Source organism: Malania oleifera, chromosome 11 (genome assembly GCF_029873635.1).
Source record: "Malania oleifera isolate guangnan ecotype guangnan chromosome 11, ASM2987363v1, whole genome shotgun sequence".
Classification (NCBI taxonomy): Eukaryota; Viridiplantae; Streptophyta; class Magnoliopsida; order Santalales; family Ximeniaceae; genus Malania; species Malania oleifera.
Window position 1 is genome coordinate 87,903,029 of NC_080427.1, and position 20,567 is coordinate 87,923,595.

Genomic DNA, 20,567 nt, shown 5'->3' on the forward strand with positions numbered 1-20,567 from the left:
TTTATCCTTGGGTTTAATCATGTATTTATAGAGTTTAAAAAGTACTTTTCATGGTTCCCAAGTTACTTGGAGTATTCCCCAAGTTTGCACAAAGTTTGGTGGCCAAGAAATCACTTTTAGAAAGTTTCCCACACTGTTTTAAATTTTAAAAACGAAGTTCAGTCGACTGGGGTATTGGGTCAGTCGCTTGGGCCTTAAATTTAAGCATATTTTTGAAGTCAATACAAGGTCAGTCGATTGGGCTTTGATGGGTCAGTCGCCTAAACAGGTTTTGTCTGTTGTTCAGTTGCCTGAACAGATATGGTCAGTCACCTCACAGTTTCCACCACCGTTCAATATTTTGGTCATAACGTTTTATATACAACTTCAAATTCGACATTCTTAATATCAATAGAAAGCTAAGAAAAAATTATACAACTTTCATGTTGATTATTTTTTAAGATAAAAATTTGTTGATAGAGAAAAATTACACATCAATGCGGATATAGAAAAAAGAACAGAATTTGGAAAATCCTGTTTTTGTGCTTTTCATTCCAAAAATAGTTTTAACCTTTTTGAAATAACTTTTGACCTTATAAAAATATTTTCCAAGTATTTTAAAAGGTATCTAGTTCCAAGAAGTTAACCTACGAGTTTCATGCATCTACATTGAAATTGTTTTAAGTACTTACATAAAGACTTCTTAAGAGTTTGACATTCTAAGCACTTAACTCTTCATGTTTGTCTTTCTTTGACTCCATCTTGTCTTCAAGCTTCAATAGACTTTAAGGTTCATCAAATTTTTCTACCTTTGAATCCAAGCTTTTCTTTCTTCAATTTTCTTTTATTTCATCATGGGCCAAGCATAATCTCATGTGAGTTTCTTTACAAACACTTAAACTTGATCCTTTAGAAACTTGATCTCTTTTTATGAAAGTTTTTGAGCCCTGAAACGTATCTTAGCAAAACATGTTAAGATCATTTACTTTGTTATCATCAAAACAAGATTTGTAAGACTTGTTAGGCTAACAATATATATATATATATATACATATATATATATATATAGAGAGAGAGAGAGAGAGAGAGAGAGAGAGAGAGAGAGAGAGAAGCATTAAGTAGGAAAGTTAGGAAACCAATGGTTTGGTTGTCTATACTTGTTTGACTTGTAAACGATCACCAAAATGTTGGTAACCGAAATGGACCAACCGAATCTAGTGTCAATAGCTTTGAAGATTCATTCACTCCTAGCTTTCTAGGAATGGTAAATGGAAACTACATATAGCATTTTTTTGTAAATTTTATTGCTTTGAGTTTTTCAATTCTAAAATCCCATTCATATTAGCTTACCAACTTGACTGTTGCATAGGCCCATTGTCCCACAAACAATGGGAAAAACTTCTTTGAAGGGTTGACAATCAAAGAAAAGAGGCTCTTTAGATTTTGAATTGCAAAAATTTCATATAAAGGATCTACTACTCTCTTCCATTTTTAAATCCTCACCAATGTAGGCAGCGTATTTTGAATAGCTAGCCATGCTATAGAAGAAAGCTTTTGAATACCATATCTTATCCAAACAACTTTGCCCCCAACCTACAAAATCATTCCTCTCCTTCATACATCCCCAAGTAGCAGCAAAGGTAAAAGATTCACATGCACCTAATATCCATATAATTCTGTCCACTCTAGAAAAATCTAGATAGAAGATGTTGACCCTATGGGTCATACCCTATTTTGATTATGACAAATACGGTATTTAATGGTTTGATGAGTTTGTGTGCAGGACCGATCGAACGTATAATATAGTGCACGCACACGACACATGAAGTGAAGACCTGAAGATCCTATTTATGTTGTATTGTAATTTAATCATTCATTTTGGTCTGTAATAGTAATTAGGAGAACATGGTCTGTAATAATTAATGTCTTACCTGCATGGAAGGATCGATAAGCTCAAGACCATAGATGGACTTTAGGGAACACTCTTCAGTCGACCGACACCGAATTTTTTCAGTGTCTTGAAAAAGGCTTAAAAATGACTCTAGGACACTCACTTATGCATATATTTGAATGGTCATTTCAATAGGGTGTTTACATGATTAAATGGGACCAAAATGCTCTAAATGGGTACTTTCGGTCGACCATACTTCACAGTACAAATACTCCCGGTCGACCGAACCTGGACCTAGTCAACCGTTTAACCACAGTACGGTCGACCAAACCATTATAGTTCAAAATCCCCAGTCGACCGAAACCTCCCTAGGTCAAAGTTTGACCATTTGGTCGACCAAACCAGTTTGTTCACATATCCTTGGTCGACTGAAACCCCCTGGGGTCAAAAGTTTGACCATCTAGTCGACCGACCCTTTTTGTACTTCAACTACCTGGTCGACCGAAGGGTCCTCGGGAGAACTCCCAGCGGTCTGGTCCACCAAACCTTGGAAAATTGAGAAATCTTCTTCTCCTGATCGACCAAGACCTCAGTTTAAAAGTCCCCTGGTCGACCGAACTTGTTCTAGTCGACCGGACTTCTCAGGTTGCCCTATATTTTTTACCGCAGTTAACTTTTTAAAATAGGGTTAAATTGGTTTAAAACTATATTAATAATACCCTACATGTCCTAACGGCTATAATTTTTCCTATCTCTATATATAGGGCTTCATTTGCAAAAATTAGCAAAAAGATTAGAAAAACAATTAGCAAAAAATCCTCTGATTCTCAAAAGCTCTATTTCTCACATCCAAGCCTTATTTCTTCATTCTTACTCATCCTCATTGCAAATCTTGCTAAGTAAGAGTGCTATTGTGAGTATCTAGTAAAGCTTACACTCTCGCTAGTTTTAGAATCTTTGATATATATTTTTATCCGAGAGTAAGCTTGAAGTTTTTCTAGGAGACTTCATTAATAAGTCTTTCATAGGAAAACTTCGTAGAGCTTATGAGTTTTGCATAATCATTGCAATACTCAAGAGTTCGTATTGCTTCTTGTTTGTGAAATAAATTTTTACGAACCATTCTCAAATATCCTATGTGCTTATTTTTTAGAAAAATACTTTTGGGATATTTTACTTGTGAAGATCTTTGTTATTGCACCTTTTGATTGATAATATTATCTTGACACAAAGATCAAATATTTTACAAACAAATTTCAAATATCTCTTGTAATTTATCTTAAGAAAAATAGTTTGAGATATTTGTTAGCATATTGAAGATCTTTGTTGCTATATCTTTTTATCTTGATACAAAGATCAAATAAATTTTTGCAAATCATTTTTAAATATCTCTTGTGGTTTATATTGAGAAATATTATTTGTTGAGATATTTGAAGTGTGCTTGTGATCTTTGTTGGTGCATTGTGATTAAAATATTATTTTGACACAAAGATCCTATCATTTACACTCTCATGCACTGATTGCTATATTTGCATAAATATTTGAGAGTAGACACTTAGACTACATCGAGCTTATCAAATCCTATCTTTTGGTAGTGTATTGATTATACTGTGCGTAACTAGGTACATATCTGCTTTATACGAAAGCATAATCATTGTACAATTTATTGTATTTCAAATCTGTTGTATATCCAGGCACGGGCTTGAAGAGAGAGACTAACCCTAGAATAGTCTCGGATTGGCTTAAACCAGGTTAGGAAAGTTAGGTGCGTCGTCCTATTAAGGCGTGTAGGTTGAGGTCAGCCCCGCTAATTGACCTGGTTAAGGTTGAGGTCAATTCTGTGCTAATTGACCTGATTGTTTAGGTGCCGCTCCACCCGTGAAGTGAGCCTATAATGGTAATCCTTGTGCTTATTGGTTAAGGCGGGGACGTAGGCAATTTGGCCGGACCTCGATAACATTTCTGAGTGTCGTCTCTTTTATTGCTTTATTGTGCATGCCTAGTTAAACGTTTATTGCAGTTTAAATTCCATTGTATATTTACATTGATTTATTTTACATGCACTAGATTGACCTTAAGCTTGTGTAATACTGTTGTTAGTGGTCTGACTTAAGGCAATAAATTTTAAAATACCAATTCACCCCCCACCCCCCCCCCCCCTCTTGGGATTGCACCAAAGCTAATAGAAGTCCATATCAGCTTTAAAGGAAAGAAACATTTGTTGCAAGTCTTCCAGCCCATACCCAATTATTATCTCTAACAATAGAAGAAACCTTTGAATCAATAGGAACCCCTAGCTCTAAGATAAAATGAGATCCAAAATGATGAACAATATGACTTTTAATATACCAGTTATCGTAATAAAGATGAGTGTTCTATCCATTGCCCACTTTGTGAAAGATATAAGAAGATGCAATATATCTTACTAACGATATCTTTCTCCAAATCCAAGAGCTGCCAATAGCATGCTTTACTGCCCAAATGTTTTTTTCTCTTTCCTTGTATGCATGAATCCATATTACCCTCAGAAAGCTTTTAGAAGCACAAATGTTCCATAATAGTTTAATTGAAGAGACCAAGTTCCATTTTTTAAGAAGTTTCCTTCATATGGTTTGTAGATTTCTTTCCACTTAACTTTACAGCTTTGAGTATTCCAATCATTCCCTCTCCATAAGAAAGCATTAAACTTTCTTTCTGGAACGTCTATAACTGATTGAGGAAGGCAAATAATAGAATACCAATATCCAAAGGCTGTGTAATATAGACTTTATTAACAGCAATCTTCTAGCATAGGATAGAAACTTATGAGTCCATGAATGGATTTTGCTTGAAATTCTGTCCACCAATAATTCATAATCCATTTAATTCTCTTAGTAACCAATGGTAAACCCAAATATTTTACAAGTAACTTTCCAATTGGGACATTCAATAAAGCAGCAAGCTCATTTTCACAAATCTTATCCATAACAAAGTAAAAGATCTCAAATTTGGTTGGGTTATTTCCAAGTCCAGTCATCTTAAAACACATCCAAGGCATGTTTTATAGCTTTGTCTCCATGAGCCAAAATTATCAAGTTATTTGCAAAAATAATGATTAAGTAAACTAATCCTCTTGTATCTTATGGTGGAAAGTTAATTTACCATCCATTGCGGCAGATTTCAGAAGTATGGTCTACACTTACAATATCATTACAAAACGATGAAGAGATATTGGATCTCCTTGTCTTATGCCTTTTTTCTCTTGGAAGAAACCTTCCATAGCTCCATTAACCGTAATAGAAAAACAGGAGAGGAAATACATTCCTTAACCCTACTTACGAAAACCTTGGAAGTTTCAATGCATTCAAGAAGACAAGAAGAGGAAATCCCAATAGACAAAATCAAAAGCTTTCTTCGAGTCCACCTTAAGTGAAAATTTAGGAGGACTTAACATTAACATGATATCCCTGCAATAACTCTTAGGCCAAAAGGATATTATTATGAATACTTCATCATTGAATAAAAGTTGTCTGATAAAGACTAGTAACTCAATTCTCAAATTTCTCATTATATTCCATCTTATTGTTGAAAATAACTATTCAAAAGATCAAACGTAGACTAGGAGACTTATCAAATAAAATTGGTTCACTAAATTTTAGACCGCCTCTATTCAAATTTTATCAAGCACATACAGCGAAACCATGTCTCCCACTTCCTCATGACAACATATTCTCAGCCTAGTTCTAAAATTTCTTCTGAAACTCAACATATATATTGAATTTTCATTGCGTTCATACTCACTCTTCCTCTTTCCTCCCCAACTTTTTTCATATCTTTGGACCCTTTTGGATCAGGGATTTTCGGTGTAAAAAAGAAAAAGAAAGGAAAATGAGAAGAAAACTCATTTTTCATAGTATTCTCTCTAAAATAAATTTTTTTTTTCTAATATAATTAAATATTAAAAAATATTAAATGTTAATGGTGTACAAAACCAAATTTTTGCTTATTAATTAGATATTTATTTTTTTTACTCTCCTTCATAATCAAATATAAAAAAATTAGATTCAAGATTAATAACCAATACAAATATCTAACAAGATTTTCATGGCCATTTCCTGAACTCTAAAATTTCAACTGGGAGATCAATCAGCATCATATATTTAACAATAAGGGGCCCATAAGTTCAATATTTAACATGGAGCTATAGTACTGTGTTATGCCTGCCGTGCGTGAGGAGAACATAAAAGCCAGCTGTTTCCAGAGACTTCAGCGACGTACAGCAGAGATTTTCTAATATCCCAGAGGTAAAACATGGAGCAAGAAGACAGCAGCGAAAACAAATTTGAAAGTTATCCAGCAAGGGATTCTACCTCCAATATGCATTGGAGTTCTTGAGCAATTAGTAAATTTTTTTAGCAAAAGAAAAGACACCTTCCCAGGTTTAACAAAAGGGATTTCAAAAATATTATAAATCTCTTTTGAAGTTGTAAAAATGTCACAAACCTCGCCTAAAGTTAGCTAAAAAAATACGGACTATCCTCTCAAAAACCGTATCTTTTTTGTAAGACATAAAAATTTATGTTTCCTTGTAATCCTTAAAATCTCATAATAGAAGAGGTCATTATTATTATTATTATTATTATTATTATTATTTTTCAAATCTCAAGAAAAATCAGTGTCTTTTAAACTAAATTTTTAGCTGTATTGATATTCTAAGTAGTTTCCTACGCAACGTGATTGAAATTTAATTTTCAATGAAAAAGAAAATTTAAATCCATAGAAAAGGATGGTGAAGATAAACCCTCTTAGAGTTCTACAACCATAAAAGAGTGCATACAAGAAAGAAACTATTGACAAAGGACGTATTTGCCATTGTTGTTGTTTTCTTGTTCTATTTCTATTTCTACCAATGAAGAAACATATTATAATGTATTTGTTTAGAGGTTGTTTCGTATCACTGTCAAAAATTGAAAAAACAAAAAACCAGAAACAAAAAACTATAAATTATAAACTAAAACTAAAAACCAAAGTATTTTATTAACATTTATATAATTTATACAAATAAAAAATTTAATTAAAACAATGCTCATTTTCTCCTTTAAATCAAATAATATTATAAAAATATGATTAAAATAATAAAATTATAAATAATACACATTAAAAATTACTATAATAAAAACAAATTATCATAATTATTTTATTTAATTGTTTTACTTTCAAATTTTACTTTACAACAAAATTTTTATTGGACATAACAATTAAAAAATAGTAAAAATATTTTTGTAATTGGCTTTATTATTATTTTTTAAAATTTATGTATATTTTTCTTTTAATTATATTTAGATTCATGTAATCATTAATTTTAATTTTAACTTAAAAGTATATAAAATAAATAATTTAATTCAAAAAATCTATTTCTAAATATTAAAATTTTTGACAAGTTACCAAAATAACTAAAAACCATAAAATCTTATCTTTAGTTTTTTGACAAATAGCTAAAAAAAACAAATAACAAAAATAGAAAACTAACAATATAAACAAATATATTTTTATAATCTGTTTCTTTTTTATGGAAAAATAAAAACAAAAAATTAAAAACAATGATACCAACCAGATCTTTATGTTGTCAATTTTTGTTGTTGATTTTCAATTATTTGCAAAAAATAAAACAAAGAAAAGAAAAATGAAAACTAATTTTATATTTTTTTAAAATTAAATCTTTCATTTTATACACTTTAAAATTAAAATTAAAATTAAATGATAATATGAAATTAAATGTATTTAAAATAAAAAGATACATAAATTTAAAAAAATAAAAATAAAACCAATTACAAAACATTTTTATCATTTTTCAATTATCATGCCAAATGAATTTTTTATTGTAAAATAAATTTCAAAAGTAAAATAACAAAGTAAAATAATTATAAATAATTCTCATATTTATTATAATTTTTTTTTTTAATATGTATCATTTATAATTATATTGTTTTAATAACATTTTTATAATATTATTTAATTTAAAGATGAAAATGAGCCTTTTTTATTAAAAATAAAATTTACATTAATTTTATAAATATTAACCAAATAGGTTGCTGATTTTCAATTTTTAGTTTTTGGTTTTGCTTCAAGTCGAGGTAGAACAGATCAGGTGAATGTAAGCCTTTTCTTCTCCGACTAGGGGACCTTGCTATGCGAGGGATCACTTGACCATAGCCCTGCTCTTCCACACTGTAGAAATTTTTAGGCCACAAGAACGAATGCCAAAATCTAAAGATGGTGGGTTAGTCTGTTTTTAATTTTTTTTTTAGTGTACCAAACAGCTTCTAAACAAACCACTAATCTGTGGATGCAAAAAATCGGAGAAAGTTCCATGAGGTTGTCGGAGGAACAAAATATATGATTACACAAACCACCGATTAGTGGATGCATTAAACTGAAGTTTCATGAGGCAATGGCAAGAGACTTACCCACCTAGGAGCCTCAAATCAAAGACACTCCAACAAGAATATTTCCTACATAAAAAGTGGACCACATAACATCCTAAAGATCCAGAAAAAAATTTCCCAATAGACAACCTTGCCTGCCCTTCGGATGCTTGAGTATCCACGACCTTTGATAAAAACTAGAAGGATGAAAATATAAAAACAAAACAAAAGAAGGAAAAAGGTAGAGGCCCTTAAAAAAACGAACAGACAAGACTTTTACCCACAATTGGAAGGAATAGCTTCACCTCATGAAACCAAGACACGCCCAATCATTCCTTGGGTCCAAGTCGCAGTCTCCTTAAGCTGTTCATCGTCAGATTGAAGGCATTCACCCAAAAACTCATTACAAAATGTTTGGTCTTTGAACAGCATCTTCATGTTTGGGCCAAGTGCATCTGCAAGATCACCCATGACAGCAACTGCAGCTTTTGTCACACTTTCTTCCCTGCAACACGGTATTAAGTATCATCAGGTTATAAAGGAACATTGGTATTACCAGTTAACTCGAAGCGAAAGTGGGGAAGGGAAAGCAATCCACAATACCTTTGCCTGTCTCTAGAGACTAATTCTATAAACTGCAGAAGATGTGCAGCATGTGGTAACATCAGCTCAGACTTGGAATTCTTAAACCCCTGAAGAATACCAGAATAAGCTTCAAAAATGCTACGTCTAAGCTGGTTTCCATATTCCATCATCTCCTCGTCGTTGGTGTCCATCTGGGCACAAATCCCAGCAGCTCCCTGCATCATTGGCAATGCATAAGGGAGATACTTCTCAAAATGTTCTCCTATAGCAAGAGCAATATCCCCAAAACAGGAGAATATTGGAGGCTTGACCGACCGGTGGAGTTCAGCACTGGAGAGGTCCTTAAGAAGGTGGGCCATGACACCATCACAGTACGGCAATACTTTGTCATCCAGGGCTCGGCAAACATCCCCAACTACACCAACAGAAATGGCACAAACTTGGTATTCCTCAAAATTCTGCAAGCCCATTTCCAAATACTTATAGAACTCTGGCATATACTTTCCGAACTCTGGTCCAGTGGCATAAGCAAGGGCCCCAATTGCAAGCATTGCTTCCTCGTGCACAGTAGAGCTACGGCAAGCAAAAACCTTGAGGAACAATATCATAATTTGATCTGCAGCCTGGAGTATTATGGGCTTTGTATCATCACTACTGCTAAGTTTCTGGATAATAACCTGGAGCACACCGCACAGAAGAGCTTGCAAGTCTCCTTGCTTTTCCCTGTCATCTGGAGATGCAATCTGAAGCTCCAGAGTTTGCCCCAATTTATTCGTGATGACAGGGAGCAACTGTGCAATGATATGGGAAGTTTCCAAAATATTAGAACACCTAACTACCTCATTCAAGGTTTCATATGCAGCGGACCTGAGCTTAGAGTCAGTACCATCCATTCGATCTGCAGTTGTGATGAGACATGTAATTATATCTGGGAGGAATGGTGTGAGGAGAGAGGAGTTTGTTCCAGCATCCTCATAACCCTGGGCAAGGTAATAAATTGCTCCACAAACCTTCTCAGCTACATTTGGTTCATCCTTGATGCTCTCTAACAATACTCCCACCACCTGCTGAAGGTTGGCAGGAGAAATCACAGAAAATCCACTACTAGGAGAGTGCAATAATTCAAAAATACGACTTAGAGTCCAAGCAGTTGTGTCCTTCACATGGCTGTTTTCATCCCTCATCGCCTTAAGAAGAAAGTCAAAGCCCCCATGGACTAACGGGGCTAACTTCTCAATGGTTGGGCCTTCAAGGATTGAGCCAAATGCATATGTAGCTGCCTCACGAGAACGCCATTCTGGCTTCAAGATATTGGCCTCTACAAAAGGCATTACAAGGGGAACAATAGCATCCCCAACGGTCCTAGCAACAAGGCCAAGACAAGTCCCACCAGCCATGGACAGATTCCAAATGCCATCATCCTGGTCCTGCTCCTCCTCCTGCTTCAACAAAGTCTCTAGTAACATTGGGACTAGAGATGACAGAGCCTTCTCTATGAAGCGTGAGTGGGGAGGTGCAGAGTCCCCACTCTCAGCTCCCCCATACTCTTCAAACTCTATTTCTTCATCACAAATGGAGCTCCAGAACTCAATTGCTTGAAGAGCAACTGCCTCTTCATCTCCTCTGACAGCATTTGATGTAAGATCAAAGATAGTCTGCATATAAGGTTCGAGCACCTCATAGTATGTAGACGATATTGAAACAAGACATTCGAAAGCAGCCTGCCTAATTTCTGCTTCTTTGGACACAGCTGTCTCACAGACCACTTTCATGATGTAATTTCGTTCCATCTCATTTTCAAAATTGGTTTGGGCAAAATCTAAGGCATTATATAAAGCCTTTGTTGCTGCAAGGCGAACTTCAGGGCTGTGCTCAGCAAGGTTCATGCCTTGTACTACAGCAGTAAGAACAGAGTTGACTTCATCTTGCACAAGATCCTGGTGGGATATCTCCTCACATACATACCCAAGTGTTTCCAATGTTGCCTGTTTCAATGCTGCAGGCCTGTCTTGCTGGGTCATATTGAGAAGTAAAGACCCAATGAGTTCAGGCCACTGCTTCCGTGGAATCTCAATTGAAGCAATTTTGGCGATCACTTGCGCAGAAGTGTGCCTTGCCTCTGACACAGATGATCCAAGTGTCTTCAAAAGCAAGTCTTTGATTTGTGACTTGACAGAAATGTCAATTGCCACCCATTGTTGAACAAGGCTTTCCTTCCTAACAGCATCTTTGGCATCCAAAGAGTTCTTAATAACAATACCAGCCAACCTTCGGGATTCAGCTGGTTTCTCATCATTTGAGAGCTCAACAGACAATGATAGAAGGAAAGCAGGCAAATTCTGCTCTTGAAACTGCCTAAGGTTATCCTCTGCTTGAGTTCGGACCTTTGCATCTGCCGATTGGGCAGACAATAGAAATTGAGTGATCTCCATAGCCATATATTGCAGAAATAGGAAGGAGCAAACAATCTAAAATTAAGAAAACAGTAACAATAACATTAGGAACGCAGGTACACAAAGGATGAACATGAAGAAGAAAAATAACAAAACCCTAAATGTTCATAGAAATAAAGACAAGAATATAAGGTGTTTTGCAGACATCGATTCTAAAGTAAATATGAAATGATAAAAATAACTTCCTTAGTCTTAGTCAACACCGCAGACATGTATCATTTCCTTATTTTGCTTCCGTCAAAGCCAACAGAGCGATATACTTACCAAAGCAGATGTAATACATATAGTTTGAAGCCTAGTGGAATTATTTTGCAGCCTCATTCAACAACACAAGTGAAATTAGTCTCCTCATTTTATTTTCCACATAGATGACCCAGAGCCCATGCATCCAAAGCAACCAAACTCAATGAAAGCAGTGAAGAAAGTCAGATAATTGTACACAAACTGCACAGAAAAAAGTGTACAGAAAAGGCGGAAACAGCTAGAAGCAATGAACGTCAAAGCTACACGCTTAAACCCTTCACCGAGAAGACTTAAACCCACAATCCACAGAGGCCCAGACACGCAACAAAAAAGATTCATAAGTAACAACTAACAAGCCAAAAACCAGTGAGATCTGCAGGTTCAGTCGTGATAAGCGCAACATTCAAAACCCGATCGCCATAAATTTCCGAAACAAACAACCAACACAAACCCCCAAAAAAACAAAACGATCAAACCCATAAGGAACCATCAGATCCAATCGAAGAACAAAAATCCAAAACGCTGGATTGAAATTAGAGGAAGAGAAAAACCTTATGAGGAGATCCGATGCAGCGAGGGGACTTGGAAAATATAGTACCGACGGAGCTAGGGTTTCGCTCACTCTCCAACGGTACTTCCCACTCCGAGGCAGTGTGTGAAGGTTGCGGACAACTAGGGGATTGGTCAAGCGCTCAAGCGAAGCCGAAATGCAAATGAGAGAGGAATATATATATATATATATATATATATATAGATATATAAATCTATTTCGAATTGCTTTGAAGAAGCGGGAGGGACGCCAAATGAAATGAGAGATATTTTTCGGGCAGCCTCTCTTGGTGCCCGGGCCGCCCGCTGACCCCTGAAAAACCCTAGGTTTTTTTTTTTCTTTTTTTCTTCTACTTCTTCTTCTGAAAATCTCCCACGTGCCAGCTCTTAGCCCGTCCCCGGTGAATCTTGTTCGTTTCCTATAACGCCTAAATTTGTATTTTTAAAAAGGATTTTGCTAACTACTGTATTTATTTGTATTTATCTCCTGTTATTACTAGTTGAAAGCACGTGCTTGTGTGCTACGTGCGTGTTTTACAATTTTTAAGTTTCTTTATTTCTAATTTAAAATTTATATAATTATTTTTTCAATGATTTTTAAAGTAGAAAAGAGAAGTAAATATAAGGGTTTAGAAAATTAAGAAATTATCAAATAATTTCTAAGAAGTGACTATTTTTAATTTATTATTATTATAATCTTGCTTGTGGCATTTTAAGAATTTAAAAAATAAAACAAAAGTAATTGTAGAATGGAAAATCAAAGCAAATAGCTACAATTACTTTTGTTCTATTTTTTTAATTCTTAAAATGCCACAAACAAGATTATAATAATAATAATAATAATAATAATAATAATAATAATAATAAATTAAAAATAGTATATTGGAATTGGTGTGATCCCAAAAGAGAGGTGAATTGGGAATTAAAAATATTTTGACCAAATTAAACATTTTGCCGATTCACTACAAGTCATATCTCATTCAATGTACACGTGTGTATGTAAAATAATTTTAACACTGAAAGCAAACATACACGTGTGCAATATATTTTATTTATATTAAATATGTGTATGCAAATAATTATGACTTTAAATAAACATTCATAGACAGGCTGAAATGAGAGAGTGACATACAAATATGTTATCGAGGTTCGATCAATCTACATCCCCGCCTTGGGCATACCCCTCAAGGATTCCACTATCCCTTCTCACTTAAACGAGCGGAGCAGAAGTCGTTTACAACATTTCCTTATGGGGCAAGGTAAACCCCAAGTCAGATTACTGGGCTGACCCCACCCTTACAACCTCTCCTTATGAAGCGAGGAAAACCTCAACTCAATTACCAGGTTGAGCCAAACTGGTCTCCCTTATGAGACGGAGACTCCCTATTTCAATTACGGGTTGAACTCATCTCGTCTCCTTTATGGGACAGAGACTTCCCAGTTTAATTTACAGGCTGAACCCAACCAGTACATAAAAAATATTTTTCGTACATATGAAATGCTTCTAAAAGTACAAGTAAAGATGTACATGTTTTAACCTTAAAATGCATTTTCTAATGATATGAGTTATGCTCAGTAGAGAAAGGATGTTTATCAAATAATACTTGCATAAATAAAATATATGGATATAAAATAATTATTATGTTCCTCAACAAAGATTTTTGCAAATGAAAGTATTTGGAGAATCTAGAGTTTAAATTCAGGAAAATATTTGTGTCATAAATAATTTCTCCCAATAATATTTATCATGAAAATAATCGAGAGAAACCCAAGTAATCTTCTCAAAAATGAATTTCAGAAAATAAATAACAAATGAGAGCATATACATGTGAATACAAATAAAGCGCCCAAAATAAAATAAAATATTCTTTTCAAAAATGATTTTGAAATAAATAAGTGAAAGAGAGTTGAGAGAGAATTTTTTAAAAGATTTTGCCCCAAAAGAATAATTTTAACAATAAAAATTGATTTGGGGGAACTATGAACAATACCAGAGTATAGGAATAGATTTTGGAAGAGGATAGTGTTAGCCTTGACAGCTACACTATCTTGGTTTATATATTTTGATGATATTAACCTATTTGTTGTTCCTAATATTTTCCATCCTTGCAGATCTTATCTAGTACAGGTACAAAGTGTCGGACACACGGAGGTATCAAATTAGAATAACAAAGATCGGACCGAGAAGACATCAAATAAGAAAGATCAGAAGGACGCCGACTCGAAAGCACCAAAACACATCCTGAAGTTTTTATTGTGTATAAATTAATTGTAATAAGGGTTGTGTGAGTGAGTGCGTATTGTAACTCTTGTGGTGCGTGTCTTGCATGATTTCTAAGTAAGAGTTGAGCCATTGCATAAGCATACTAGGATACATGAGCATATATGATTGCACTAAAGACATAAACACAACTCACCTTTCATGGCTTTCAAAGTTAAACTTAAAGAGTTTGTTAAATGAATCCTAAACTCAAATATGTTTTCTAATGAGACAAGTTTTCAAACATCTTAGTATTTGGAACATATTCATACTTAGTCCCGGTTTTATCAAAATTGTGTCCTAAAGGTTTAAAGAAAGTCAAGTATATTTAAAAAAGGACATACTAAGCATATAAGATATTAAAATGAGTTTTCAAACGTGTTTTATTAATTAAGATATCTTATTTTCAAAATAAAACTCATTTGGATAAGTTTAAATCTTCATTAGACTTAATACATTTCATATACTTTTGTCCAAGAATGTTTTAAATTATTAAAACACTTTTTGATAAGGAAAAACAAAGCAATCGTCACTACCGTAGTGCAGCCTTGAATTCTAAACACCTTTTGATATTTTGGTCATAACTTTTGCTAGAAAAGTTCAAATGGGACGAACTTGGTGTCCCTGGAAAGATAAGAAAAAATTTCACAACTTTCATGTTGATGACTTTTTCTACTTCAAGGATCTCATCAACGAACATAGGGGATTTGTCGACGAGGAATAGTATATGATTAGTTGCAGGGGCCTAGTAGATGAGTCCAATGGGCCGAATGACGCTACCGGGCGAAAAACGGCTAGTTTACCAAATAAAATATCTTTTCTTCCTCCTAACGGCTAGTTAATGGCTCCTAAGGCTCTTGGGCTATAAATACAAGCTATTAGACTTGTATTAAGATGGTTTTGAAGGTCCTTTGTTCATTGTTAGTAAAAAACATCATTTTATACAAAACCTAGCACATTGCATATTAGTTCTTCATTACATGTGCTGATTCTCTCTTGCTCACTTATTGTGCTTGATTCAATTCTTGAGAGAATAGTGTGAGGTTTGAGTTGTAAATCATATTTGCTCATTGTAAGGAGCATTTTTTGTAATCTTCCATCGTCTTATGAAAGGTTCTTTGTGAGCCAAGTTGTAAGGTTCTTTGTGAACCGAATTGGTAAAGGCTCTTTGTGAGCCGTAAGGATTTGTTCCCGAGTTTGTAAGGCTTGCTCCGCTGTGGAAGGACCGATTACAGTGGATTGTGGAATCCTTGGCTTAGTGCTAAGGCATGGATGTAGGCTTGGTGTCGAACCACGTAAAAATACCGATGTTTTTTCTCTTTCTTACACTCTTTATTTTATATCTTGTGCATGATTTATATTTATATTGCGATATAATTTCTTGTATTTTGTCAAGAGTTTTTATTTTATAGAATAAAACGTATTTCGCGAAAAGAGTCTATTCACCCCCCCTATAGACTATATACTCCAGGTTGAGACTCCCAACAAGTGGTATCAGAGCAAGGCGCTTGTATTTTTCAGAGTCAAATCCAGAGCGTAAACAATCAATGAAGTATTCGGTGAGCACTCCTTCACATGGACGATCCGTATATCAACCACCGATGTTCAACGGTTCCAACTACCATGCATGGAAAAATAAAATGACCTTCATTCAAGCATACGACTTGAATTAGTGGGAGATCATCTCCAAAGGAAACTTCTCAATCACAAAGAAAAATGAGGATATTCCAAAGGCTTTATTGGAACAATCACCAAGCGAAAAAAGGTTAGCTGAACTCAATTTTAAAGTAATGCATATTATTTATTGTGGTTTAAAAACAAGCACATCCTTACTTCATGGCTAACGAACATGAATATGAAGTAAGTTCGGATGAGGAGGATTATGCACCTTCATATGATGAAATTGTGAATAGTTGTGTTATATTGTTTGATGAATTACTTTTAGTAAAAAGGAAGAATAAAAATGTTAAGAAAGAGCTTGCTTTGTCAAAACAAATGGAATTTTCTTTGAAAGAAGAAAATGAATCCCTTAAAAGGAAAAATGAAGAGTTTGTTTTAAATTCTCAAAAAGATCATGAAACTTTAAAAGAAAAGATAGAATATTTAGAAGAAAAATTGTCAAAATCCAAAGGCAAGAAGCCTTATCTTTGTTCTATCTTGAAAGAAGAAAATTGCTCCTTGAAAAGGGAAAATGGGGAGCTTATAGAAAAGACTCAAAAAAGACCATGGATCTTTTCAAGTTCAGGTGAAAATTTTGAAAAATTAAATTAAAAATGTTTTGAAGGAAAATACTATCTTGAAAAAAAAAAATGAAGATCATGGCAAAGTAATAAGTGGAAAAGAAAACTCCAAGAAATTTTTGGGAGTTAAGCAAAATAATGTTTCCAAAAATAATTCAAAATCCTCTCATAAATCACAAGGTTATGCCTCAATAAGTAAAAATAATGCCAATAAGTCAAGACCATCACATGAAAACAAGATTTGTTTATATTGTGAAAGAAATGGTCATATTAGATATTTTTGCCCTAATAGAGGAGAAAGAGGCAAAGAGAGGAAGATGGAATGGGTTGTCAAAAAAAGAAACCCATTGGGACCCAAAGGAGGGTGGGTACCCAAAGTTACCTAGTCCGGTTAAACACCGCTTCCTTAGAACCTAGGATTAGGAATTAGAATTTAAGTTGACCTAGGTAAAAAGTTAAAAAGGATATGGTGACTAAGTTTGTGCTTAAAATCTTAAAATCCTAGCCTATGCATTTTAAACTGTTTAAATTACTTTATTGGGAACTTTTGATATCCATGCCAATATCGATCTTCAAATTTGAAAACCAATATAATGTTTTAATTGCATATATCCTCAGTTGTTTGGTTTATTTCATTTTGAAATATTGGCTATTGCTTATGGGATGAAATAGCATGCAAAACTTGTTATTTAGAAATAATTTTTTTTGTGATAAATGAAAAAAACCTTGTTCTTCTCATGTGAATTACTAAGGTTTTAAATATAAAATTTCTAAAGCTCGCATGTTAGATAAGTCCATCTCTTATGAAGAAGAGATATTTTTTTAGTCGCATAACTTGTTTTGATGATATATGATTGCTTGGATATACAGTTAGAATATTTAGATCATAGCATTCATGAAATTAATTTTTAGTAAAAATCATCATAACAACAAGTGGTATTCAAATGAAGTACTAACATGTAATATCTTTATAACATATGTTTTGAATACCTTCCCTTTAGTGGCAATTTAGGAGAGCATGTCTCCTAGAGCATTATTAAGTTAAGTCTAGTATACCCCTAATGCTCTTTGCCAAGTAGTAAGGACATACTTGCTATGCTTAAAGTACAAGTCATCTTGGACTTAGGACTATTTACCTCTACCTTGGATAAAGTAGCATGCACACCCTCACAATCTCTATAGTTAGGCTTGTCCTATAGGATTCATAAGGAATGAAACAATATTTGCTATTGTGAAACATTTGACATCATTCCTCCAAAATGCAAGGCAAAGGGACTGAAAAAGCCTATTTTTGGGAAAAAGGTAGAAACCTTTAATTTCTGATATGAAAAACTTAGGTGTTGAATAAAGGTTCAAGAGCATGCTATAGTAGGTAGATCCATCTCTTATGGACAAGAGATATTCCTTAGTTACATAATCTATTTTTTTTAATGATATATGATTAAAATTTAGAAACATAGTAAGTATATCTAGACTATAAGCATATTTTATCCCTCCATAAGAAGTTAAGTGTTAGGAAAATTAATTATAACAACATGGACACTACAGACCATCCAATCCTAAATTCATCTTTGAATATGAGTCATCACAGAGAAATAAAACTAGTAAAAAGTTTCTAGAAACAATCTATAGTGCTTACCAAAAGATATCACATCATGATCAGTTAGAAAGATCTACCTAGGGATTCTTAGTTATATTGACTCGAAGAAAGAGTATTCCCTCTATGGTTGATTTAAGGGAAACTTATTAACCTTTGTTAATGCAAAAGAATTCCCTTCCTTGACAAAATGCTACCATAGAAAAATACTCCAAGACCAAATGACACACTTACCATGCTTAAATCTTAAGCATGAATTCTTCTTAGGAAAAATGTCAATTTTGATTGCTTTGGAACAATTGATTGCATTGGCAAAATAGCTCTCGAGTTATACTCAAATCTGATAAGCATCCCCTACCAAGGGATGTATGACTCATTATTTGGATGCAAATAAAACCAAAGTAATTCAAGAACAGGTTTTCTTGACATTGGAATTATCTACCTCTTATCTTAGATTTACTTTGTTGAGATATTTGCTCAACAAAAGCTTCACACGCTCAACAAAATTCTTAGGAAAATTCAATATCATATATTAGAGCTGCTAAATTGCCATGTAATTCAATGTCCCTTACCTTTAAGGGGAAAATTTGTCCTCTACAGTAGCAATAATGGAAGCTTCTGATTGACAAGTGATGAACTGACTAGATCTTATCCTTAACTTACTTGAATTAGGTCAAGCATCGCTTTGAGATTCAAAACTACATATATATATATATATATATATATATATATATATCCAAGTCAATAGGATGAAAAGAAATTTTTTGAATAAACTGGAAATTCATCTTATCATTACCTCAAAGCAATAATGGGTTCTCAAAATGAACATTCATTCTTATCTAGGAAACCCACACCCAACCATGAGCATCAATGTGTTTGTGATATGCAATTTGGTTTCAAGCATTCCAAAATTTTTTTGGTTGACAAAAAAAGAAGAAAGTTTCTTCTTATACTCTTATTCATCCATTGTTGAATTATCCTTTAATATAAGAGTATTCTACCATATTTTAGTATCAGCTCTCAATATTTAACAAATGGTAATAAACCAGAGAGATCATCATTCGTGAGTAAGTAAGTAAGCCAATCTAGGCACTTCAACTATTATAATTTAGCACCAATAAATTGGTTTTTATATATTTAGCACATACTCATCTCACCACCATGGAAACTTGTCTTAATAGGCTCTTAGAGTATTTTTAAGATAAATGATTAGCACCTCTCTTTTTGATGATGATCAAAGGGGGAGAAGATATTTGAAGTTATCAATGGGGAAAAGATTTATGGTGTTATATATGTGAGGGAAAACATGATGTATGTGTGGGGGAAAATATGCATGTAATGTTATAAAATTTCTATTTTAAGGAATGCATGTTAAAAGCTCAAATGAACATGAATAGTTTTTATGCCTCATATGCACATAGAAAGGGGAGCAAATTATAAATATCATTTAACAATATGCATAAATTAAGGGGGAGCGCATAAATTAACGGGGAGTTTAAAACATGCCTTATATAGAACATCAATGGTTTGCCATCATCAAAAAGGGGGAGAATGTTAGTCTTAGAGGATATGTAAATTTAATTGTCTTGTTTTGATGATAACAACTCATTAGTGGTTATAAGTAAGATTATCTTTGCACAATAAGCCTTAGTTAGAACAAACATAAATGCAAAGATTAAGTAGATTCTTAATAGGTTTGACATCATCAAAAAGGGGGAGAATGTTAGCCCTGACAGCTACACTATCTTGGTTTATATGTTTTAACGATATTAACCTATTTGTGTTCCCAGTATTTTCCATCTTTACAGATCTTATCTAGTACAGGTACAAAGTGTCGGATACACGGAGATACCAAATCAGAAGCAAAGATTGGATCAAGAAGACATCAAATAGGAAAGATCGGAAGGACGTTGACTCAAAAGCACCAAAGCACATCCTGAAGTTTTTATTGTGTATAAATTAATTGTAATAAGGGTTGTGTAAGTGAGTGTGTAGTGACTTGGGAGAAATTATGGTATTTTAAATAATAATAGAGAGGGAGGAAATAGAAATTGGAAAGGAAAAAGAAAAGAGGCAGCAGGTTCGTGTTCGTTGACGAAGTTAAAATTGTGTTCGTCAACGAAGACTTGTTTCGTTGACAAGAAAATACCGAAAGGAGGTTTAGGGTCTCTAAATTTCGTCGACGAGGAGAGAGTTCATCAACGAGTCTTCTTCTTGGCCTCGTCGATGAGATGACGTGGCTCGTCGATGAAGCGCAGTGTATAAATAGGGCCAACTTTCATTTTTGGCCAAAATCTCGAGCAAACATTTCCCTCTCTCTCTCCTTTACGCCCCTCCTACCTTCTCTCTACGATCTCGAGCCAAAT

General features: G+C 33.9%; 1 protein-coding gene across 1 annotated transcript; it reads right to left on the reverse strand.

The window, feature by feature from the left end:
• Positions 1 to 8,225: 8,225 nt before the first annotated feature.
• On the reverse strand, positions 8,226 to 12,429 carry LOC131143462 (importin subunit beta-1). The gene is made up of 3 exons (XM_058091767.1): positions 12,107 to 12,429; positions 8,878 to 11,327; positions 8,226 to 8,779 (listed from the first exon to the last, which is right to left on the reverse strand). Exons 2-3 carry the CDS (start codon positions 11,295 to 11,297, stop codon positions 8,581 to 8,583), a joined length of 2,619 nt encoding a protein of 872 aa, XP_057947750.1. The 5' UTR covers positions 11,298 to 11,327; positions 12,107 to 12,429; the 3' UTR covers positions 8,226 to 8,580.
• Positions 12,430 to 20,567: the final 8,138 nt, after the last annotated feature.

Bases quoted from the DNA above. Each gene is read 5' to 3' on its own strand.
- LOC131143462 (XM_058091767.1), bottom strand. From the start codon at position 11,297: ATGGCTATGGAGATCACTCAATTTCTATTGTCTGCCCAATCGGCAGAT. The intron at 8,780-8,877 runs GTATTGTGGATT...ACCGTGTTGCAG, and splicing joins GTCTCTAGAGACAGGCAAAG to GGAAGAAAGTGTGACAAAAG.